Raw genomic sequence first — 19,382 nt, 5'->3', positions numbered from 1 at the left:
AGTCATATTGAATAAATAATTAGATAAACCTATTAGGGAATTATTGAATACCATCCAACTTACATCAGTGCAGAACAATTAATAATAATTACGAGGTCTATACCAGCTCAGTGGATTTACAGAAAGCATCAAATGAATGTGACTGAGGTTTTTCAAGTTATCCATGGTATTTCATTAGAATCAATCTACGGTTTATGTACATTCATTTTCTATACAGCTGAAATGGACTGCATTTATCGTAACAGACTTTATCTATGTCACAATGATGAATCGATAAAACAAATTCCCCTTCTTGGTTAACTAAAACATCGCTCTCTCTCTCTTGTTACACAACTGGATATTATGTAATACATGTATTTTAACTCATTCACTTATTGGTTAACATTCTTGAATATTATAACTACCTAATTCTCAATAATTTAATTAATCGTGGACGCGCACTGCTGAGGAGTCCCACAATACGGCGACACGGCTGTCCAGTGCTTCCAGGTTTTTAATGGTGGTCCAAAATCAATTAGCTCATGATCTCAGTCAAAAACTTAATAATCTCCTCAACCCCGTACTAATAGTACCTTAACCATTAACCATAATTTTCATAAATACTTTTGAATTAGCAATAATTTTATTTTTACTCATTATCACAACTGGTATCGATTTTTAGTTACAGATTTCATTGTAAGTAAAAAAGAGGGTTTAAAAATGACCCATAAACTCAGTTATATAAAATAGATTTACTTACCAACATATTGTCGAATCCCAATAAGACCAATGAAAAGAAACATCAATACCCCAGTATACTGATAGTTAAGTCTATCAGCAAAATCATCATCAAATCGTAGCCGTGATGATCCAATTCTTCCAAGCTTAGTTAATTTCCAGATGAATGTAGCATCCATTACTCCGCCTTGTTCGTGACCACCGAATGAATGACCACCGTGACTATCACCAACAAGACCGCCTACACCGCCTTCACCAACTTCACTATGTGTTGCACCTCCGCTAAATGTACGTGGATGTGAATCAGATGAATGTATATGTCCAGATGTGTGACGACGATAATCGTGCCCTCCGGATCTACGATGATCACCTGTTGGGAGAAAATGAAATAGAAAATACGGTTTATTTTATACTAAAAGCAAAACTTTAACGTTTATTATCGGAACTCATTCATGTGAAAAATATATATATACTAGTGAAAGTTATTCTTTGACTAACTAATAATACATAAGAACACAAATAACTTACCGAAACAGTTCGCTAATATATTCAAATCTGAGGCGTATAAAATATAACAGATTTTGACTAGAGCTGGATGGTGGCTAACGGTGGAACCCTGTATGCACTGGACATACCTGAACCACAGAGACAGTGTTCAGTCCGGGAAAGTTGAAGAACATATGCAACTCAAAACAACTGTCATTCAACATCAGTCAGAATCTCCAATACGAACATCAAGATAGTTCTGTTGTATGGAGTGGAAACTTTGAGAACTAATACATTCATAATCGGAAGTGTACAAGCATTCATAAATAACTGTCTTTTCAAGATACTCAATATCCGTTGACCGAATACCATGGGAGGAAACAAACCAGCTTCCATCTGAAGAGGAAATTAGAGAAAGACGTTGGAAGTGGATAGGACATTGAGTAAATCATCCAACTGCATCATGAGGCAAGTTCTATCTTGGAATCGTGAAGGGAAGCGGAAAAAAGGGAGACCAAGGAACACACTACTCTGAGAACTGGAAACAGACATCGAGAGAAGAAGTAGTAACCGGGAACAAATCGAAAGGATCGTCCAGGACAGAGATGAATGGAGAATGTTGATGAACGGCTCATGCTCCTCCTTGAGGGTTAACAAGCGTAAGTGACTAAGTAGCATATTATTATTGTTCACATTAGTTGCTAATATTAGAATATAGAATACTTATCATTTTGCTATTCAGCTGGGTCCACTTACATTCCAGTACTGTAGGTGTTCTCATCAAAATTTCAACGTAATTCTTACATGTTAAAAGTCATATTGTTATGCACTAAACTGTTAAGTTACAATAGATTTAATTTGTTTATTATTCATTAAAAGATTTTCAAATATTACAAGCTAACTGGTAAAATAAAATCTGATGTATATTGAATTATTAAATCGAATTTGTTAATTGGACTATTTGGAAACTGACAAAAATAGACAATAAGTTCAAATTTTTTGTGTGAAAGTATTGTGTAATTTGCACCATGAAAACTAGATCTTTGGATAAGAATTATTATAATATGAATAATATAAAATGTGATCACAGAGGTTTAAAAACTAGTATATTATTTGAATGTGAGATAATGTTCTATTTGAATAAACGTCAAATAATGTCCAATAGTGTGATATAACAATGATATAATTTTACGTTAGTAGTCCCATAAATCGGTTTCTCGAATGAATAATACTGTAAGTTAATGTATCACCTGTTAAACTAATGTATATGAAAGCCAACACAAAGTTGTGTACACTCTGGAAAAAAAGCCTATGAATAGTAAGCCAAACTAAATAATTTCAGTCATGTAAAATGCTTGAAATAAGAACAATAGCATTGAAAAGATGTATACACATAGCTTGAAACTATCTAGGAACTACCGCTTCTATTACTAATCACTATTTGAATGTTCTGGAACTTTCCTTCTCAAGCTTTATTTATCCGAAACAAAACTTTTTATGGTCTTATTAACTATATTGAAACCTTCACCTCATTATAATACACATATTCATCTTTAATTACCTTCGTATATATAAGTATATCAATATCTGCAAGAACGTTGATTTCACAATATTGTAAGCCACTGATGAGAACCTAATGAAACAGAATAGAATTCATATTATTCTGCATCAATCTTCATTCATGTTCTCTTTAACAAATTAAACCTTTATCAATGAAGTTCTATCGGACAATAACCTTATAAACTAATAATAACATTAAAAGTATTTTACATCTTACATCATTTCAGAAATATTTTTTAAAAAAATCAGTCAATAATGATGAAGGTATAGGTCTAACCATAATAGGGGATTGAAAAAGACTAATATAATTGTATATTAATTTGCATTTCACAGTACATTTTTTTATTAAGAAAAAAACATGATTTTGAGATGGTAGAGAAAATTTGTAGCTCAGGTGGATGATTTTGGTGGAGTTTTTGTTCTCTGACCAAACCATCCAGCTCAGGGAACAAAACTCCACCAAAAAACATGATTATTTTTCTTTTCAGGAAATTGTTTATTTATTTATTGCGTATTATTATGTTGATCATTATTTATGATCCGTTTTCTCTTTTTTTTGTTTTTTTTTTCGTTTGGCTTAATAAAATCTTCATGGGATTCAGGAAATTATTTATTTTTGAAAAAATGTCCAGATTGTTTGCTTGTTTGTTTGTCTGTTTTTAGATTTCATAACAGACATTAAGAAAAAGTAACCAACAATATGAATGCCTATTGTAAACGTATGAGAATTGAGTAAATCTAAATTATGAATGAATAATAAATAATTTTTTTAGTCATATAATAAAGAATGAAATGAAAGAAATAGGAAGTAACTATGAATGAATGAATGAATGAAAATAGTTGATTAATTATTTTATATAACTATCATATCAATACTACTATTATATTCATTTGTATGTTGACTGTTATTTGTTTTGTTTTTTTGATACTCTATGGATAATGATAAATGAAAATAGATTGATTTGAACAGATAATTTCGTCAGTTAGTCAATGGTTATAGTCTTTGTAAATAAATGAATAATAGTCAACCGGATATTGGAAATACCATTATATATATATATATATATATATATATATATATATATATATATATATATATATAGTATTAAATTATATCTCATGATTTTCATACTATTTTGTATAAACCTAATTCAACTTGAATACTAAGTGAGATGCGTCCAAATTTTATGATTAGTGAAAGTCAATTTAAAACGACAGATATATTTTACTGATCATTGTCGATTAATATGAAACGTAGACAAAGAGTCGCCTGATGACTGTTTCCAATTATTTGACATGAGAACAGAAAAGAAAACACACACCTAGATTTTACACTAGTAATTTCATTTGTAATCTATTTGGTATAAATTGATCAACATTAAAAGCTAGATGAAATAATGTTGGACTCTAGGAATTAATCACTCACTATGTAAGGATTGTTTGCCATCCTTTATATTCTCTGACATTTTATAATATATGACTATAATTTAAATTCTACCCAACTTTTTAGATATTTTTCAATTTTTTAATTAGTTAAAATTCCCTTCTTCAATCTACATACATCATGATTATGCTTTTCAATGAAATCAGCTCATCGACATACAATGTCATAATATAAACCTTTTTAAGCAAAGATGGATAGTGGCTAGTAGTGGAATCCAGGACGCGCGTTTCGTTCTATTTGGGACTCGTCAGCTTGATGTACCTGCATCCCAAAGTTCGTGTTCACTCCAGGACTCGGTTCAAATACCATCGCGATATCCACTTAGCTACTGAGTCCTGAGAGCCACCTACTTGTGTAATAGGGTGAAGTTTAAATTCACTTGGTGTTATTTTACTTAGGGCTTTATCGAGGCAATCCGCACAGGATGCCAACATGAGACTGATCAGTTGCAGTCCTAAGTAACAATGAGAACTTACAAGTAAAACAACATCAAGTGAACATATACCTTTGTTTTATTCTTTCATAGACAAAATTATTTTCTGAATGTTTTTTTATCAATTTGGATTATAAGATAGGGAATTTTATTCTTTGGATATAGTAATTTTCTTTCATTTTAGATCATGTTCTACTACATTCTAACAGATATTTCAAACTATCTGTCAGAATAAATCAAAATTTCAACAGTAATCTGTTGTTTCGATAATTATATGTCTGAGTTAACTAGTTGTATTCAGTAATACAAGTGTAGTTTTTTTTATAACTTGTAGCCTTGTGCCCTATTAATATATAACGCCAATTAAAGAACAGTGATTTATCGATCGGACCAATGACGCGTAAACCTGTACGAGCATTCTACAGTTCTTATCGGTCCTTCTTCCTTCTTAGCCCTGACTGTTGAGTCCAGAGCACCAATCTCAGCCTCTGCAATACGAATCATGTATTCCAAACATACTGTGTTTATATATAAGCCGAACAGACCACATCTTACCACTAAATAGAAATTAACTTTTGTACAAGATCTAGCCAAAAGTGTCTGTGAATGCGGGAGACTGCAATTAATAGATTGGGCAGAAGTCAAGAACGGTAAATCGTATAAAAATAGTCTATGTGTTAAAATAAAGCTTATAATAAAAGGAACATGAATATGCATAGTTTAACCACTTAAGAATTATGTAATAAAAATATTTGTATCGTATTGATCTATAAATAGTTCTCAAGAGTTTCCATTCATAATTCTCATCGGGATATAACGCTTTTTATTACTTAAAGTGAGACAATTTAATAGTGTACATCTAGAATTTGAAATAAACGTTGCCACAATATTCAATTGTTACAAAACAAAATATGTGGTATTTAAATTCAAAACTCAAAATTATCTTAACAACAGTACTTCATTAAGCATTTCCAACTTTTAGGTTCATAAAAATCTTTCAAATATGCAAACATTTTCCAAATTGCTTTATACAATAAAAGATAGTTACAACTATTAAGTGGTTCATTAAATATTCAATGTAAATTTCATGGCTTTAAAGTGTTTAAATGTATTGAGGAGAAAATTGATTGGCGAAATTCATTCGAATCATTTTATAGTAGAATTGTTTCTATCTCAGTAGGTGTATTATTCTTTATTCAAACAATTATTTAATACAAGTCATATATAATAGTACATATAGTTTCATATCCATTTTCAATAGTTTATTGTCTAAGTACTATTCTAGAGAAAATTGAAATTGAGGATATACCTGAACATCATCTATCTTCCCTTAGACTTTCATCAACTTGAGCAAATATATGATCGTAATAACCACTATTTAACGGAAAATACTAATATCTGAAATCAGAATACTTCAATTGGATTCCAAATGAATGCCTATGTATATTGAATAGTTTCCAAAAGAACTACTTAAAATTAACCAGTATAGATTAACATTATCATTATTACTAAATTTTGTCATCTCATGTGATTATATTTCATTTGACAAAATAAAAACAATATGCATTTGGACGTTAATAAATTTTCTACTTGTAAATAAAATGTAACATCTTTTTCAAGTTATCCTATCAAAATTAATATGCAACCACATTTATCCATTTCCATAATATTCACATAGAAGCCATGTTTATGGCAGTGAAACATGGCTAGTAAGAGTAGATGATATTCGTACGTTACTAGTATTTGATCATAGGTGTCTTCGAAACATTGCTCGTATATCCCGGGAACACCGAGTAAGTAACGCAGTTGTTAGGAAACGGGCACTAGGTAAGGATGGCAAGTCCATTGATGAAGTAGTGAAACTTCATCAGTTGAGATGGCTGGGACACGTGTTACGTATGCCCAACCACCAACTGCCTCGACGTGAGATGTTCAGTGGTGTAAGAGTAGGCTGGAAGGAAGCTAGGGGCGGCCAGACCAAAACATGGCACAACTCTATGAAGTCACTGACAAGTGGACTGAGCCATGTTGGTAGGTGTAGACTACCTGGTTGGGGACCGCGAGATGATAGCAACCGATGGTTAGAAACCCTGAATGATATGGCTCAAAATCGTTTGCAATGGCGCAGGTGCATCCACTCTTTGTGTTCTCCCAAATTCTAATCCCCTGACTCCTCCTTGTCTTGTTTTTTCTCTTCCCAAATTTATTTCACTGGATTATACTCCTTGAATAACATCTTCGAACCTTAGTGTTTTCGACTACTGCTTATACTCTTACTACCTCTACCACTACGGGATTTGAATCGACAACTGCATCTCTGTGCTAATGTGGCATGACAACTCGAACTGATGTACGTACGTACGAAGTTCTACGTTGTTACTGACTGACTGACATAGAAGCCAAACCACTAACTAAACAACAACTATATAATATCCGGAAGGTTTTTTGTAGATATTATAGTAATTTCAATGATTGAGATCATGAGCCAATGGAAGCTAGAGCAACATGAAAAACCTGGAAGCACTGGACGGCCGTTTCGTCTTATTGTGGGACTCCTTAGCAGTGCGCATCCACAATCTGGCCTCGCGAGATTCGAACCCAGAACCTATCAGTCGCGCGTGTGAGCGCTTAAACACTGGACCACACTGGTGAAATAAAAACTACATACATATATTAACATGATTGTGTACATACATAATTGTACTTTTAACATAAATCACTTTTTGAAAAAAAGAAACTAAATAAATGGTATACACCCATATAAAAAATATTTTATTAATAACAAATAATTAAATAGATATAGATCATATTTCACTCCACCCTATCTGTCCATTCTGATTTTGTAACTCTGTTTACCTATTAATTAAAACGATAATGTACACAAAAAGACGAGAACACTATATATATATGCCACTTCTATGTTCAATTTGATATATATTACTATTAAAAAGAAAATAATAATAACACAATACATAAATATCACCTCATAGTAACAAATGAATATAGATTAAAACACTTATTATCATTTATTCCTTTGTTTAAAACATACCAATTCTAAATTTAACATTGAATTTGTAACAGTTAAACTTAGATGGAAAAAAATCAAGAGAAATAAAAGAACTATTTCAATTCAAAATTCAATAATCAGGTCAGTAAAGAAAATTGTTTTTTCAAAAAAAGGTGATAAAACCAAGGGTGTTGTTTCTCGTTTCCGGAAAGCAAAAGTATACCAGTTATTATTATTATTATTGGTACTAACTATAGTGTGAATATTTATCAATCCATCAGTCAGTTAAACAGTTTATCATTACAATTATTTCTTTTGTATTCAATAGAAAATCTATGTATTTACTTGTTAACTTGTGATGATATGTAATTGGATTGGTGTATTGTTGTTGTTGTTGTTATCACAGATGAACTATTCACCTTCATGTTATAACTTTTTTTCTTTTGAATAATTTATGCAAAATTAGTCTTTTTTTGTAGAGAAGACAGAAAGAGATTTATCTTTTAACTTTAGAAAAATAAAGTTAATTCGTTTTTACATGGGAAATAGTTTTAAATTATACGTAATATCATGGCATCTACTAAGAATGTATACAGTTGTAACAGAGAGACTAATTCAGTGAAGTTATGAACATTATCAACAATAGGATTATACATATTCTTATAATTTTCATCACTGACTGATCTTAGCTTGACAACTGTTAAAAACCAGGAGATACTGAGCAACTGTTTCATCGTAGCATGAGACTTCTGAGTAGTGAGAAGCTTACCACAAGAGATCAAATCCAGAACCATCTGTCTCGTATGAGATTATTTAATTTTAGACAAATAAGCCAGAATTTAATGGTGTATATTTTCAACTTTAATCGGTTCACGATATCGCGTGATCATCTCTAATTGGCTGCAATGGATAACTGGATAAGTGTGTTATATCTGATATGGTTGACATCCTCTGATCATTGAATCGGATTAGAACTCCTGGAATCGTCTATAAAAGTTAGCCAGTAATGAGGGCAAGATTATTATTAGTATAGAAGTTTAGTAGCGACTGTAAAATGTTCACGATTTGCATCACAATTTACTCTAGTTCGATGACCACTGAAAATCAGGCAACACTGAACACATCTGTTTTGTTTTAGTGCGGAACTTTTCAGCAATGCACATTTAGAATGTGCATATGCTGGTATTACAGAAGTTGACTAGATCGATTAATGAATTTCACTGATAAAAGGAATATACTAATCTTTACAAATAATACTATATCTGTTGAATAAGTTCATACTGGTCTGAACTTTATGGCTAAGTAAATAAATGACAAGTACTCGAACAGTGCGAATCAAATTTTTTGGATTCCACTACTAGTCACAATCATTAGATTTATTATAAGTGAATAATCTGTAGGCGAAATTTACGGTAAACTTCTATTTTCACAAAAGTATTATTGTAAAACATAGTGTATCCTGTGAATAAGTTGGAACTCGTAATTGGATAGACAGGAATGAGTTATGTAGTATGATATGATTGCCCGGAATTTTATGATAAAATAATCCGCTATTTAGGAGTTCAACTAAGACACAATTAAAAATTATTATAAAACAATGATTGTTTCAATTTGAGATTTCACTTAAATTAAAAAACTTCGAATCTATGCTTTGGTTTTGAATCCAAAGACTAAAGATCATGTATAACGTTACTGGCGTTCACTAGTGAGCGACCATAAACATAGTGACATTCAAAGGCATTAACAATAAATTGCTAAGATCGTTAGTGACCTCATGTAACTTTGAATTGGACATAAGACATCAGTTGCTTTCCGATTCCAAATACACCTTGTTGGTCAGTGTCATCTAGCACGAAACCTAGGTCTAAAGTGTCATATCAACTAAAACTCCAAACACCTTGGTTTCAATAGCAACGTGACTGCGAGAACGTGTGTGTATTGTAAGCACTTCTAGTATTACTACTACTACCACTCTTAGTAATTATGCTACCGTTTATTCTTCAGTTTGTGCCAACCATAACCAATTACTTCGCATAACTGTACAATAATTCGTTACTTTATTCTTACACCCACATTGATATAAAAAAAATTTGTTCACTGATTATTCGATAACTTTTTCACATACTATTTTGAAGTAAATGAGATTAATCATCATTTACTTATATCCATTTCATGATCACTTCTCTCTGGTCACTTAGTTTTTCATACACCCTACAAGCTCTTCTCTAAAACGCTACTAAGAAAAAGGTCTTCGATAGTGATTTAACTTAAATGAGCTAGTGAATTCAACTGTGAAAATACTATAATCTCCACAAATCCCCATATCGATCATATATATCAGTTTATCTCTTTGAAATCCAAGAATCAATATAATAAATAATTGATGAATCAATTTATTCACCTTAAATATTTCATCATAACAAAATTAAGAGTTGATAGATTTCTTCTTCCATAACTCATTAATCTATCTCAATATACAGCAAAAATAATAATAAAATAGTCTGAATGAAATATTAAATTATATCGAACTAATTGAGAAACTATTTATTGAATATACTATCTGTTGGGACGGCTTCCAAGAACTACAAAGGAGCCTCTATAGGCCCTAGAAGATCCAAAGAGTTCTATCCAGTCGGAACGCAATGAAGTTTTCTAGAATGTCACCGTGGCATGCTACTACTGGTCAATAGCACAATATACCTCTTTGCGGATAGGTTAAATTATAAAGTTGATTTAACAAATGCTAATATCTATAAATACCCATGATTTTCTGTACATTTTGATTCTTGTCCAACAAGCACATCCTCCAGTCTTCTTCCGTCTTCTTATTTGCGACTTGAAAGATTCTAACGTTCAAGTGCTCATACACGGCATATTAAGAATCTAAGCTCTAGATATAACACTATCAAATCTTAATGATTTTTTCATATACATAAAATGAAGTCACAGCATATAAATATTTAACTAGACTCAATTCATAATAAGAATTTGGTATCATAAATCAATACAAATTAATTTAATGGAGTTTTATTCTCTGAGCTAAATAGTTTATTCGTGGAGCTTTCATCATTCTTTTGAACGACATCATCAGCAAAAACTTCAGATATCTATCCATCTAGATCAGAGAACAAAACTCCATCAAAATCATCCATCTGAGCTACAAATCTTCTCCACCATCTCAATACAAATTATACTATATTACTTAGCGAATAGATAGTACATTGTCATGAAGAATTTTAAAACACATCAATTTAAATGTTAGGTTTATTTATTTTTCTATAATTTTACTCTTTGTCTCCATGTCAACTATTATTTATTAATCATACAAGTCAACACTAATATCTACAATAAAGATAAACAAGTGGTAATTGATTTTTTTTTTAGAGATTTCACAGTACGGCAAGAAAAAAATCATTGTACAAAAAAAAATAAACAGATTCCTAAATAATGATCTTAGCAAAATTATATTAAAACTAACATAATGAAAAAAATATAAATCAATTTACGGGACAGCTAATTATTATTTTTTCTTATCATTATCTTAATCAATATTAACTGGTCTATGTGTGTTCCCTAGAGATCACATCGATACGGTCATTTTATCATAATATTTTTTTTCATAAAATAGATGACTAAAAGTGAAACAAGTCAACAGAACTTAGCTGTGAACCGAGTGTTGATGTTTTCTTTAGGACTCGAATCAGGTATCATTCACTTCAAGCATTAGTCATAAGTCATTTATTCCACGCAACAACAACAACAAAAACGTTTGATTGTTTATTGTAATTTAAACATGCTAATCATTAAAACAATCGAAATCTTATACGAAATAAGGTAGTAATATAGCTGTGCTTAAATTCATTTGAATGATAAGACATGTTCAATATAATAAAGTATTTGTCATTGAAAATACTTCGATTGATCATTTAATAGTTGTATGTCCATATACAACCTATGAAAATCTCGAATCGCAAATATTTTTTATTCAAATTCTACTGATTAACAATTTGATACAGAGTCATTATAAACTATGATATGTTTTTGATGAAGTTTTATTCTCTGAGCTGGATGGTTTGGTCGTGGAACTTTCATCGTTATTTTGAACGACATCATCAGCACAAACTTAAGGTAGATGTTTTATTGTTTATCTTTACTATAAAGTTCCATTCGATAATTACAGTTTTTCTAAATTGCTCACATCACTTTGTCATTAGTCCTTTATTATCATTAACATATTTTTATAATCAGTATGGGGATTTTTGGAGATTGTAGTATTTTCATAATTGAATTCACGAGTCGATCTATGACATACCACTATATATATAACCCACAGAAAGGTCGTATGCGACTGGCTTCAAGTAGTTGTCCCTTTGTGTCAGGTTTGAAGCTAACATGAGTTCACTTTATCTGCGAACGAGAACAAAGACTCAGTGACCAAGACCAATAATCTAGCTATTTGATGCGTCCGAGCTCCGCTAACTAGAGGAATTCCAAGCTTGGAATGGGAAAGTATATTCTGCGAACAGCCAGAAACGAGCGATAACAACAATCGCAATTCAAAACGTACAAAACCGTCCTTGGGGGGAGTTACCAAACAGCATACTAAAAGACGCAACGGACCAATAGCATTTAAGATATTTCCCAGTGGGAAATACGACATGAAGGTGACAAGAGCGCCTTTGGCGCGAAAATAAAGAAATTGAAATTTTCTAAATGAAACTACAAAATTAGGTCCTTTCCTAAGCGAGTTCTGGGGATCTAACGTCCCCAACACTTTGGCACTGCGATTACGCTCTTAAGTCACTAAAGCTCTTCAGGTACCTCTAGAAGAACCCTTTCATAGTGTGAGCGACCGGGAAGTGATAAAGGCCCTCATACCTCGAACAGCACTCAAGACCACTAATATATATATATGTCAGATTGCTGGGTTTGTTTTCACATAGATTCTTAATTTCCAACAATTCGTCTATTTAAATCTAATTAATACAATAATTAAATCAGTCAATAATTTACTATATTGATTTAATGAAAATATCGTAGAAAAACTTTTAAAATAAATTTTTTATATTCATCAATTAGTATCACTTAAGTTAACATTGAAAATTGAAGGGAATCAAATGGTTGTTTGATTTAAACCCAGATTATAGTCTTAAAAAAAACAATAAACTATGACAACTTTAAACAGTGTAAAATTAAAAAAAAATTGTCTATCAATCACAATTATATTGTATCTATGTTTAATATCATTTATAAAATATCCATATTTATGAAGCTTTCATTCAATAAAGATATAACAAGGAACATTATACACAATATGTATTAACCTTAACTACAGATACATAAAAGCAATTAATAATTCTTGTATATAATTTAACATTGTTTATTATTTCTTTCTAATCATTCATAGTTGTTCAGGTAAATAGTTACATCGTATTCAGCTTCAACATGTTAACTAAGGTTTATCAGTAGAAATATTATTTAATGGAGATTGATTATATCCAATAAACTTATGGAAGAATTAGACATTCAATTCAGAAAGAAGAGGAGAATGAATGTTTCACAGTTAGTTGATGATGTGAAACTAACTTCAATTATTTTATCCAGTTTACAAACATGAAACTGAGCTATCTATATTTACATTATATTTACTTTTTTTAAAAATTCCTTTTCATTATATCATGTTTTAAAGTGTTATTGTATTTGATTGAGATCCAGAATCAATTGATGTTAGACCACCATTGAAAACCTGGAAACACTGATAATTACCATATGCTCACTAGTGACTAACTTCGTGAGGGAATTCTCGGAGTTCTAGTAAGAAAATGTGACCAGTGGAGCTAATCTATGTCGGCTAGAGACAGGTATCTACCTCAGTACAATGGAAGCCTACTTCGATGACAATCATGAAAAATATTCATTTTATTTTTTTCAACAAATCTCTTTTTAAATTACAAATCCTCTCCCCAATCTACCTTTTCTGTCTCCCTGATTTTAATTTCAAATAAAGTGAATGGTGGGAAGAGTCCTCTCTCCCTTTCGAAATGCTCTCATATGGCCACGCGTCTATGGCCACTGTCAAGGATGTCCTACTCACTGCCTTCTTATGTCAGTGATTTTGCTCAAGAAGTTGAGAGAATGGAAAGTCAGTGTTTGGTGCTTAAGTCAAGTTGATCAGTACCGGAGATCCATCCAGATGATTTGGAAAACCCTGATCTCAAACCAGTGGTCACACGAGCTCCAGGATCCTGAGGGGACAAATGGCATATGAACCTTGTCCTGGTCATCAGTTACCATGTGTCGCATATTTTAACTCTGCTCCACTGTCTTGTGGATTAGATCTTCAGGTCATAAGCTTTGGAAGTGGACTCCTAATGAAACCCTTTGCTCCGGTTAGTATCCCAGAGCACAAACAAATTCAATGATTTTTGTGGTACATGTATATTTAGACACCCCTTTGCATTAATGTTTACGTGTGTAATGAAATAAATTATTATACTATTAATCTGCTACTAAGTAACAAACTAAACGTCAAAATATCTCGATAACTTGATAATCAAATAAACAAACACGTATAGATTCATGAAACTTATAAACTATGTTCCCTTGTTTATTTTCATCGTATCCTGTCTCTATTTGTAACACTCACACTAATTTAATCAACCAATTAAGTAAGTAATAGACCTTAATTAGTTAAACTAAGGTCAGGTATGGATGTATGTATATCACTAAAAGTAAATGAAAACATAATACTAACAAAGGAAACGATAGATACATGAAACAACTTAAATTCATTTATTCAATATGACCTACAATTCAGCAGTATATAGATTGATATGGTTAATTTTATTGACTGTAACGAAAATAAACTCCATTAATGAAAGGAAAAAAAGTTAAATGTAATCCTGAATATCTTAATATTAGGCAAGCATTCATATATAGATAGTAATATGTATTCAAATATCAATAATATCAGTGTTTAAATGAACCGTTTCGTTTTACTTTAATAATTTGATTTCGATATCGATTAAATTCATCTAACATTATTTTGATAATAATTTTATGTTGCCGTTTGTATTATCGATTACAAATTTGACTCATGAATTCAATTATTAAATTGCTAAAATCTTCACAAAACATTCTTCTGATAATAATCATCATCTGCTCACTAGTGACTAACTTCAAGAGGTATTACACGGAGTTCTAATGAAAAACACTGATTAGTGGGGTTCAACCAGGTCTGTTGTGAGATAGTTACTCACTGAAAACAATGGTGGACAGTGGTTCAGTTTCGTGGATTGGTTGAAGTTCTACATTAACACCATTGGATACCTGCCAGCCCAGTGGTCTAGAGGTTCTGATCCCACGGGCGGGATAGTGAATGCGCACTGTTGAGGAGTCCCATAGTAGGACGGAACGGCCATCCAGTACTTCCAGGTTTTCAATGGTAGTCTAGCTCTAATTAACTCATGAATTCAAATATTAGATCTAAAATAATTTAATTATTTTACTAAATTATTGATATTTTTTCTATATTTTTCAATGTTTAACTAATCAGTAGTTTAAATATTTTGTTTGTTATTTCAAGAACAATACTATACACGAACACCTTTTATTCAGATATTTTTTATACACTTTGCCTTAGTATGGTACGCTTCAGTTTTGTTTACTCTCACTGCTTTAGACTATAGCTACTACCTTGACATGTCGCTTGAGCTTAATCATTGTATTGACCCAATCGAACTATATTACCTGAAACATGTGTTCCTTTAAGTCCTAACATTACCAGACAGATCAGTTGGGAAATGGCAAGGCTAACAATAACAGGGTAAAGTTGTACTGCTGATTGTAAACAGGAGTGACAGAAATAAAGTGCTTCTCTCAGGTAACCAGCAGCTGCAGCGATACTGCCTTATTACAACGAAAGGAAGGGTTTAAAAATATCAACCCCTAAAATGTTGCACTTAATTTTAACCCTCTGATTTACATATCCGGTGATGAGACGTTCTGAAATACGGAGCTAACACATCATAAACCTTCTGGGAATAAGTTCATTTGTACTTGACGCCGAGCAGTTTTCTCTTGAACCGTGTGGTCACACCTATAGGTCAGTAAAACCGCTTTTAACCCAGTTTCTTTTTTTCATAACCATTAAAAACTAACTAACCTTCACCGCTAATGGATTGGACCTGAATAATTTAAACATACATCCCACTTATCGCAAGACATTTCATTTCAAGATACAACTTCCTATTTTATTATAAGTACACTTGATCATAAAGTTGTATGATAAGAAAAAGAAATACCTGCCCAAGACTACCCTACTTTGAATAGTTTTCTTAAGGTTGTCAGCTTGTGATGCGAACTATCTTCATTTTTAGAAATATTTAGAAGTCTGTACACAATACTTTTTAACTTAAGCATCACACACGTGCTTGTGATCATGACATGGAAGAGGGTAATTTTATATCGGTTTTCAGGAGAACTAGACGCCATCCAAGCCTTTACATTATGTGAACAGCACAGTTCAATCCTATCACTCAACCACACAACAATCAAGAATCCCGATGAACCACAACTAGAACACAGTAAAATCGAACTCAAGTATACCTCTTAATAAACACATGGTTGATTTTAGATTGGTAGCATGAATAGGTTAGTGTTAGACCGCCATTGTAAAACCTAGGAGTATTGAAAAGCCGTTTCGTCCTAGCATGGAACTCCTCGGCAATGCGCACTTAGGATCCGAAATAGGGGCCCAAACCCAGGACCTTAAGTTTCTCGAGAGAACGCTTGGCCTCTTAACCCCTGAGTTGGAATCTAACAATGTTAATGTCTAACTTTCATCAATCCACAACACTGTATGACTATCTTCTATTGTCTTTGGTAAGTAACTGCATCACACCCGATACGGATAAGCTCCACTGATCACGGATTTTCACCAGAACTTCACAACTCCTTACTGACAGTCATGAAGTGCTCGTTAGTAACTGGCTGTGAGAAGACGTTTCCTGAGTTCTATTGAGAATTCAAGATCAGTACATTCCAATCGTGTAGGATGTGGGTCGATTACCCACCGAAGACAATCAAAGATGGTCGTATAATATCATGGATCAATTGAAGTCAGACATATGAACCGTGTTGTATTGTACCATAAGGAGAGATAATTGGATTTTAACGGATAAATATATGTAAATTTACAGTTATTCGAAAATATTTAGACCTTAAAATGACTTTATTTTCTAAGTTTCTGTATTTTTCCGGATGAGAGAATTATGGGGGTATTTAATTTTCGTAAAAAAATTCAAATCATGGACTGATTACAGCGCAAGCCAACAGTCAAACAGATAAAAGTACTGAAAAACCAGTTTTGTTCTAGTGCACAATTCCTCAACCATGTATAATACGGCTTAATTAGTAATCAAACGGATGATTCACTGTCTACTCAATACCTATCTTAATTTTCAATTACCAATTCTTCACTAGGTCAATAGTTGTTTAACTGCGATTAGTCCATAATATGAGTTTTCTTCAAATAGATTGTTTTCACTTAAGTATTAAACAATATCAACATACACTTAATATCGATGATAAACATTGCAGTAGTCTATTATGATTGTTTCCTAGTTAATTGTTTATTTCTAGTAATGAGTCCACAAATATGCATGTCATGTTTAATTTAATTATTATTTTTATCTTAATTTCATTAATAAAGTATTTATAATATAATTATTTAATCAGAGAGGGATTTTGTGGATATTGTAGTAATTTTTGATACTTGAATTCATGAGTCAATTGCAACTAGACCACCAAGGAAAACCTGGAGGCACTGGATGGCCGTTCCGTCCTAGCATAAGGACTCCTCAGCAGTCCGCATCCACGATCTCGCCCGCGGGACTCAAACCTAGAACCCATCGGTCTAGCACATGAACGCCTAACCTCTAGACCATTGAGCTGAACGACACCCAACGCTGTTAATGTCTTACTTCAACTAATCCACGAAATTGAGCTACCATCCACCATTGTTTTCAGTGAGTAACTATCTCAAAACAGACCTGGTTGAACTCCACTAGTTATTGCTTTTCATTAGAACTCCATGTAATGCCTCTTGAAGCTAGTCACTAGTCAGCATATAATGATTATAATCAACGCTGAGAGGGTCCCATACAAGGATGAAACGGTTGTCCAATGCTTCTAGGTTTCCTATGGTGGTCCAGCTTCAATTGACTCATGAATTCAACTATTAAGAAATAATTATTTAAATTATGTAATAATGATAATTATTTTCATTGCGTTAAAAAGGAAGAATGTATTTGTAAAATCTCAGAGGAAGAATTTGAAGTAAATCCAGCGTTTCGCCTGGCAATCTGGTCCAAGCTTTTTCAAAGAAATATTCCAAATATTTTAAGGAGATATTTCCTTGAAAAGGCTTGGACCAGATTGCCAGGCGAAACGTTGGATTTACTTCAAGTTCTTTCTCTGAGATTTTACAAGTACATTCTTCCTCTTTAATGTCTCACATTAACTCGGCGCTCAAATACTGTGAAACTATTTTGATTGTGGTTTCAATTTTAATGAATCCCTATTTATTTAATTATGAGTCAATAATTAATTCAGTAACTTACTAATAAAAATACACACATGAACATAGACCAACATTTCGATTTGTTTACATAAATGTTTCATAATGTAACTATATATATTTAAAATGATTCATTGAATTTGTTTATTTATTTATTTCACTTTAATTACATGACATTTTATTAATTTATGGAACAAGTATTAATATCAGAAGGGGTTTTGTGGAGATTTTAGTAATTTCAATAGTTGAGATCGTGAGTCAATTGAAGCTAGACCACCATGGAAAACCTGGAAGCACTGAACGACTCAGTGGTCTAATGGTTAAGCGCTCGTGCGCGAGACTAATATGTCCTGGGTTCGAATCTCGCGGGGGAGCGCGGTCGTGGATGCGCACTGCTGAGGAGTCCTATACTAGGACGAAACGGCTATCGAGTGCATCCAGGTTTTCCATGTTGGTTTAGCTTCAATTGACTCATGATCTCAACTATCGAAATATTATTAATATTGTATGAGTTCCTAAGAAAAATAATTGATCTTTTGTTGTTAGTATTGGTATTTTGTATTAAAAAAAAGAAAAACATCACTTATTTTGTTTATTCAACATTTTATAGGTCACGTCATACACTGATCATAAAAACTAGAAAGCATTAGACAATTGTGTTCATGTCAATTTTGAACTTATCAATAGTGTATATTCAACACTGTATCATTAGGGACTAAATCTAGAACTTTTAGATTTGAGCGAGAACGTTTAACATTTACATCATTAAACCAGTACTTTATGGTTTTCCTTAAAGAATTAAAATCAATTTATGATGTAAACTAAGAGAATGTAATTTATGAAAATTATATTTGGAATAATCTCAACGATTGAAATTTTTTATTAATTTCAACATTTTCACTAGCAAACTTTATTTGAACTTCTTCATGATAATAATCCTAATCAAAATTATCAATCAAATTATAGATCTGATTTGAATATTGAAATCATTTCAAATATAATTATCACAAATAATGTCTTCTTTTAACTTATTTACTTACTTACTAATGTACTTATGCCTGTTACTCCTTGTAAGCCGGTGCCTAACTTCTAACAAACTCTCAAATGGAATCCTCAAGGCCAAAGGAAAAGAGGAAGACCAAAGAACAGATTACGC

At 32.1% G+C, this 19,382-nt stretch overlaps 1 protein-coding gene across 1 annotated transcript in view; it reads right to left on the bottom strand.

Moving 5' to 3' along the window:
* MS3_00004531 (uncharacterized protein) overlaps positions 1-19,382 on the bottom strand; it is a 358,189-nt gene that overhangs the window by 42,058 nt on the left and 296,749 nt on the right. The window contains exon 3 of the mRNA XM_051212462.1: positions 740-1,087. Coding sequence (XP_051072647.1) covers positions 740-896 — 157 coding nt within the window. The 5' untranslated portion in view covers positions 897-1,087. The remainder of the gene's footprint in view (positions 1-739; positions 1,088-19,382) is intronic.

Source organism: Schistosoma haematobium, chromosome ZW (assembly GCF_000699445.3).
Source record: "Schistosoma haematobium chromosome ZW, whole genome shotgun sequence".
NCBI classification, from domain to species: Eukaryota; Metazoa; Platyhelminthes; class Trematoda; order Strigeidida; family Schistosomatidae; genus Schistosoma; species Schistosoma haematobium.
This window is presented reverse-complemented; position numbering and strand designations above follow the sequence as displayed.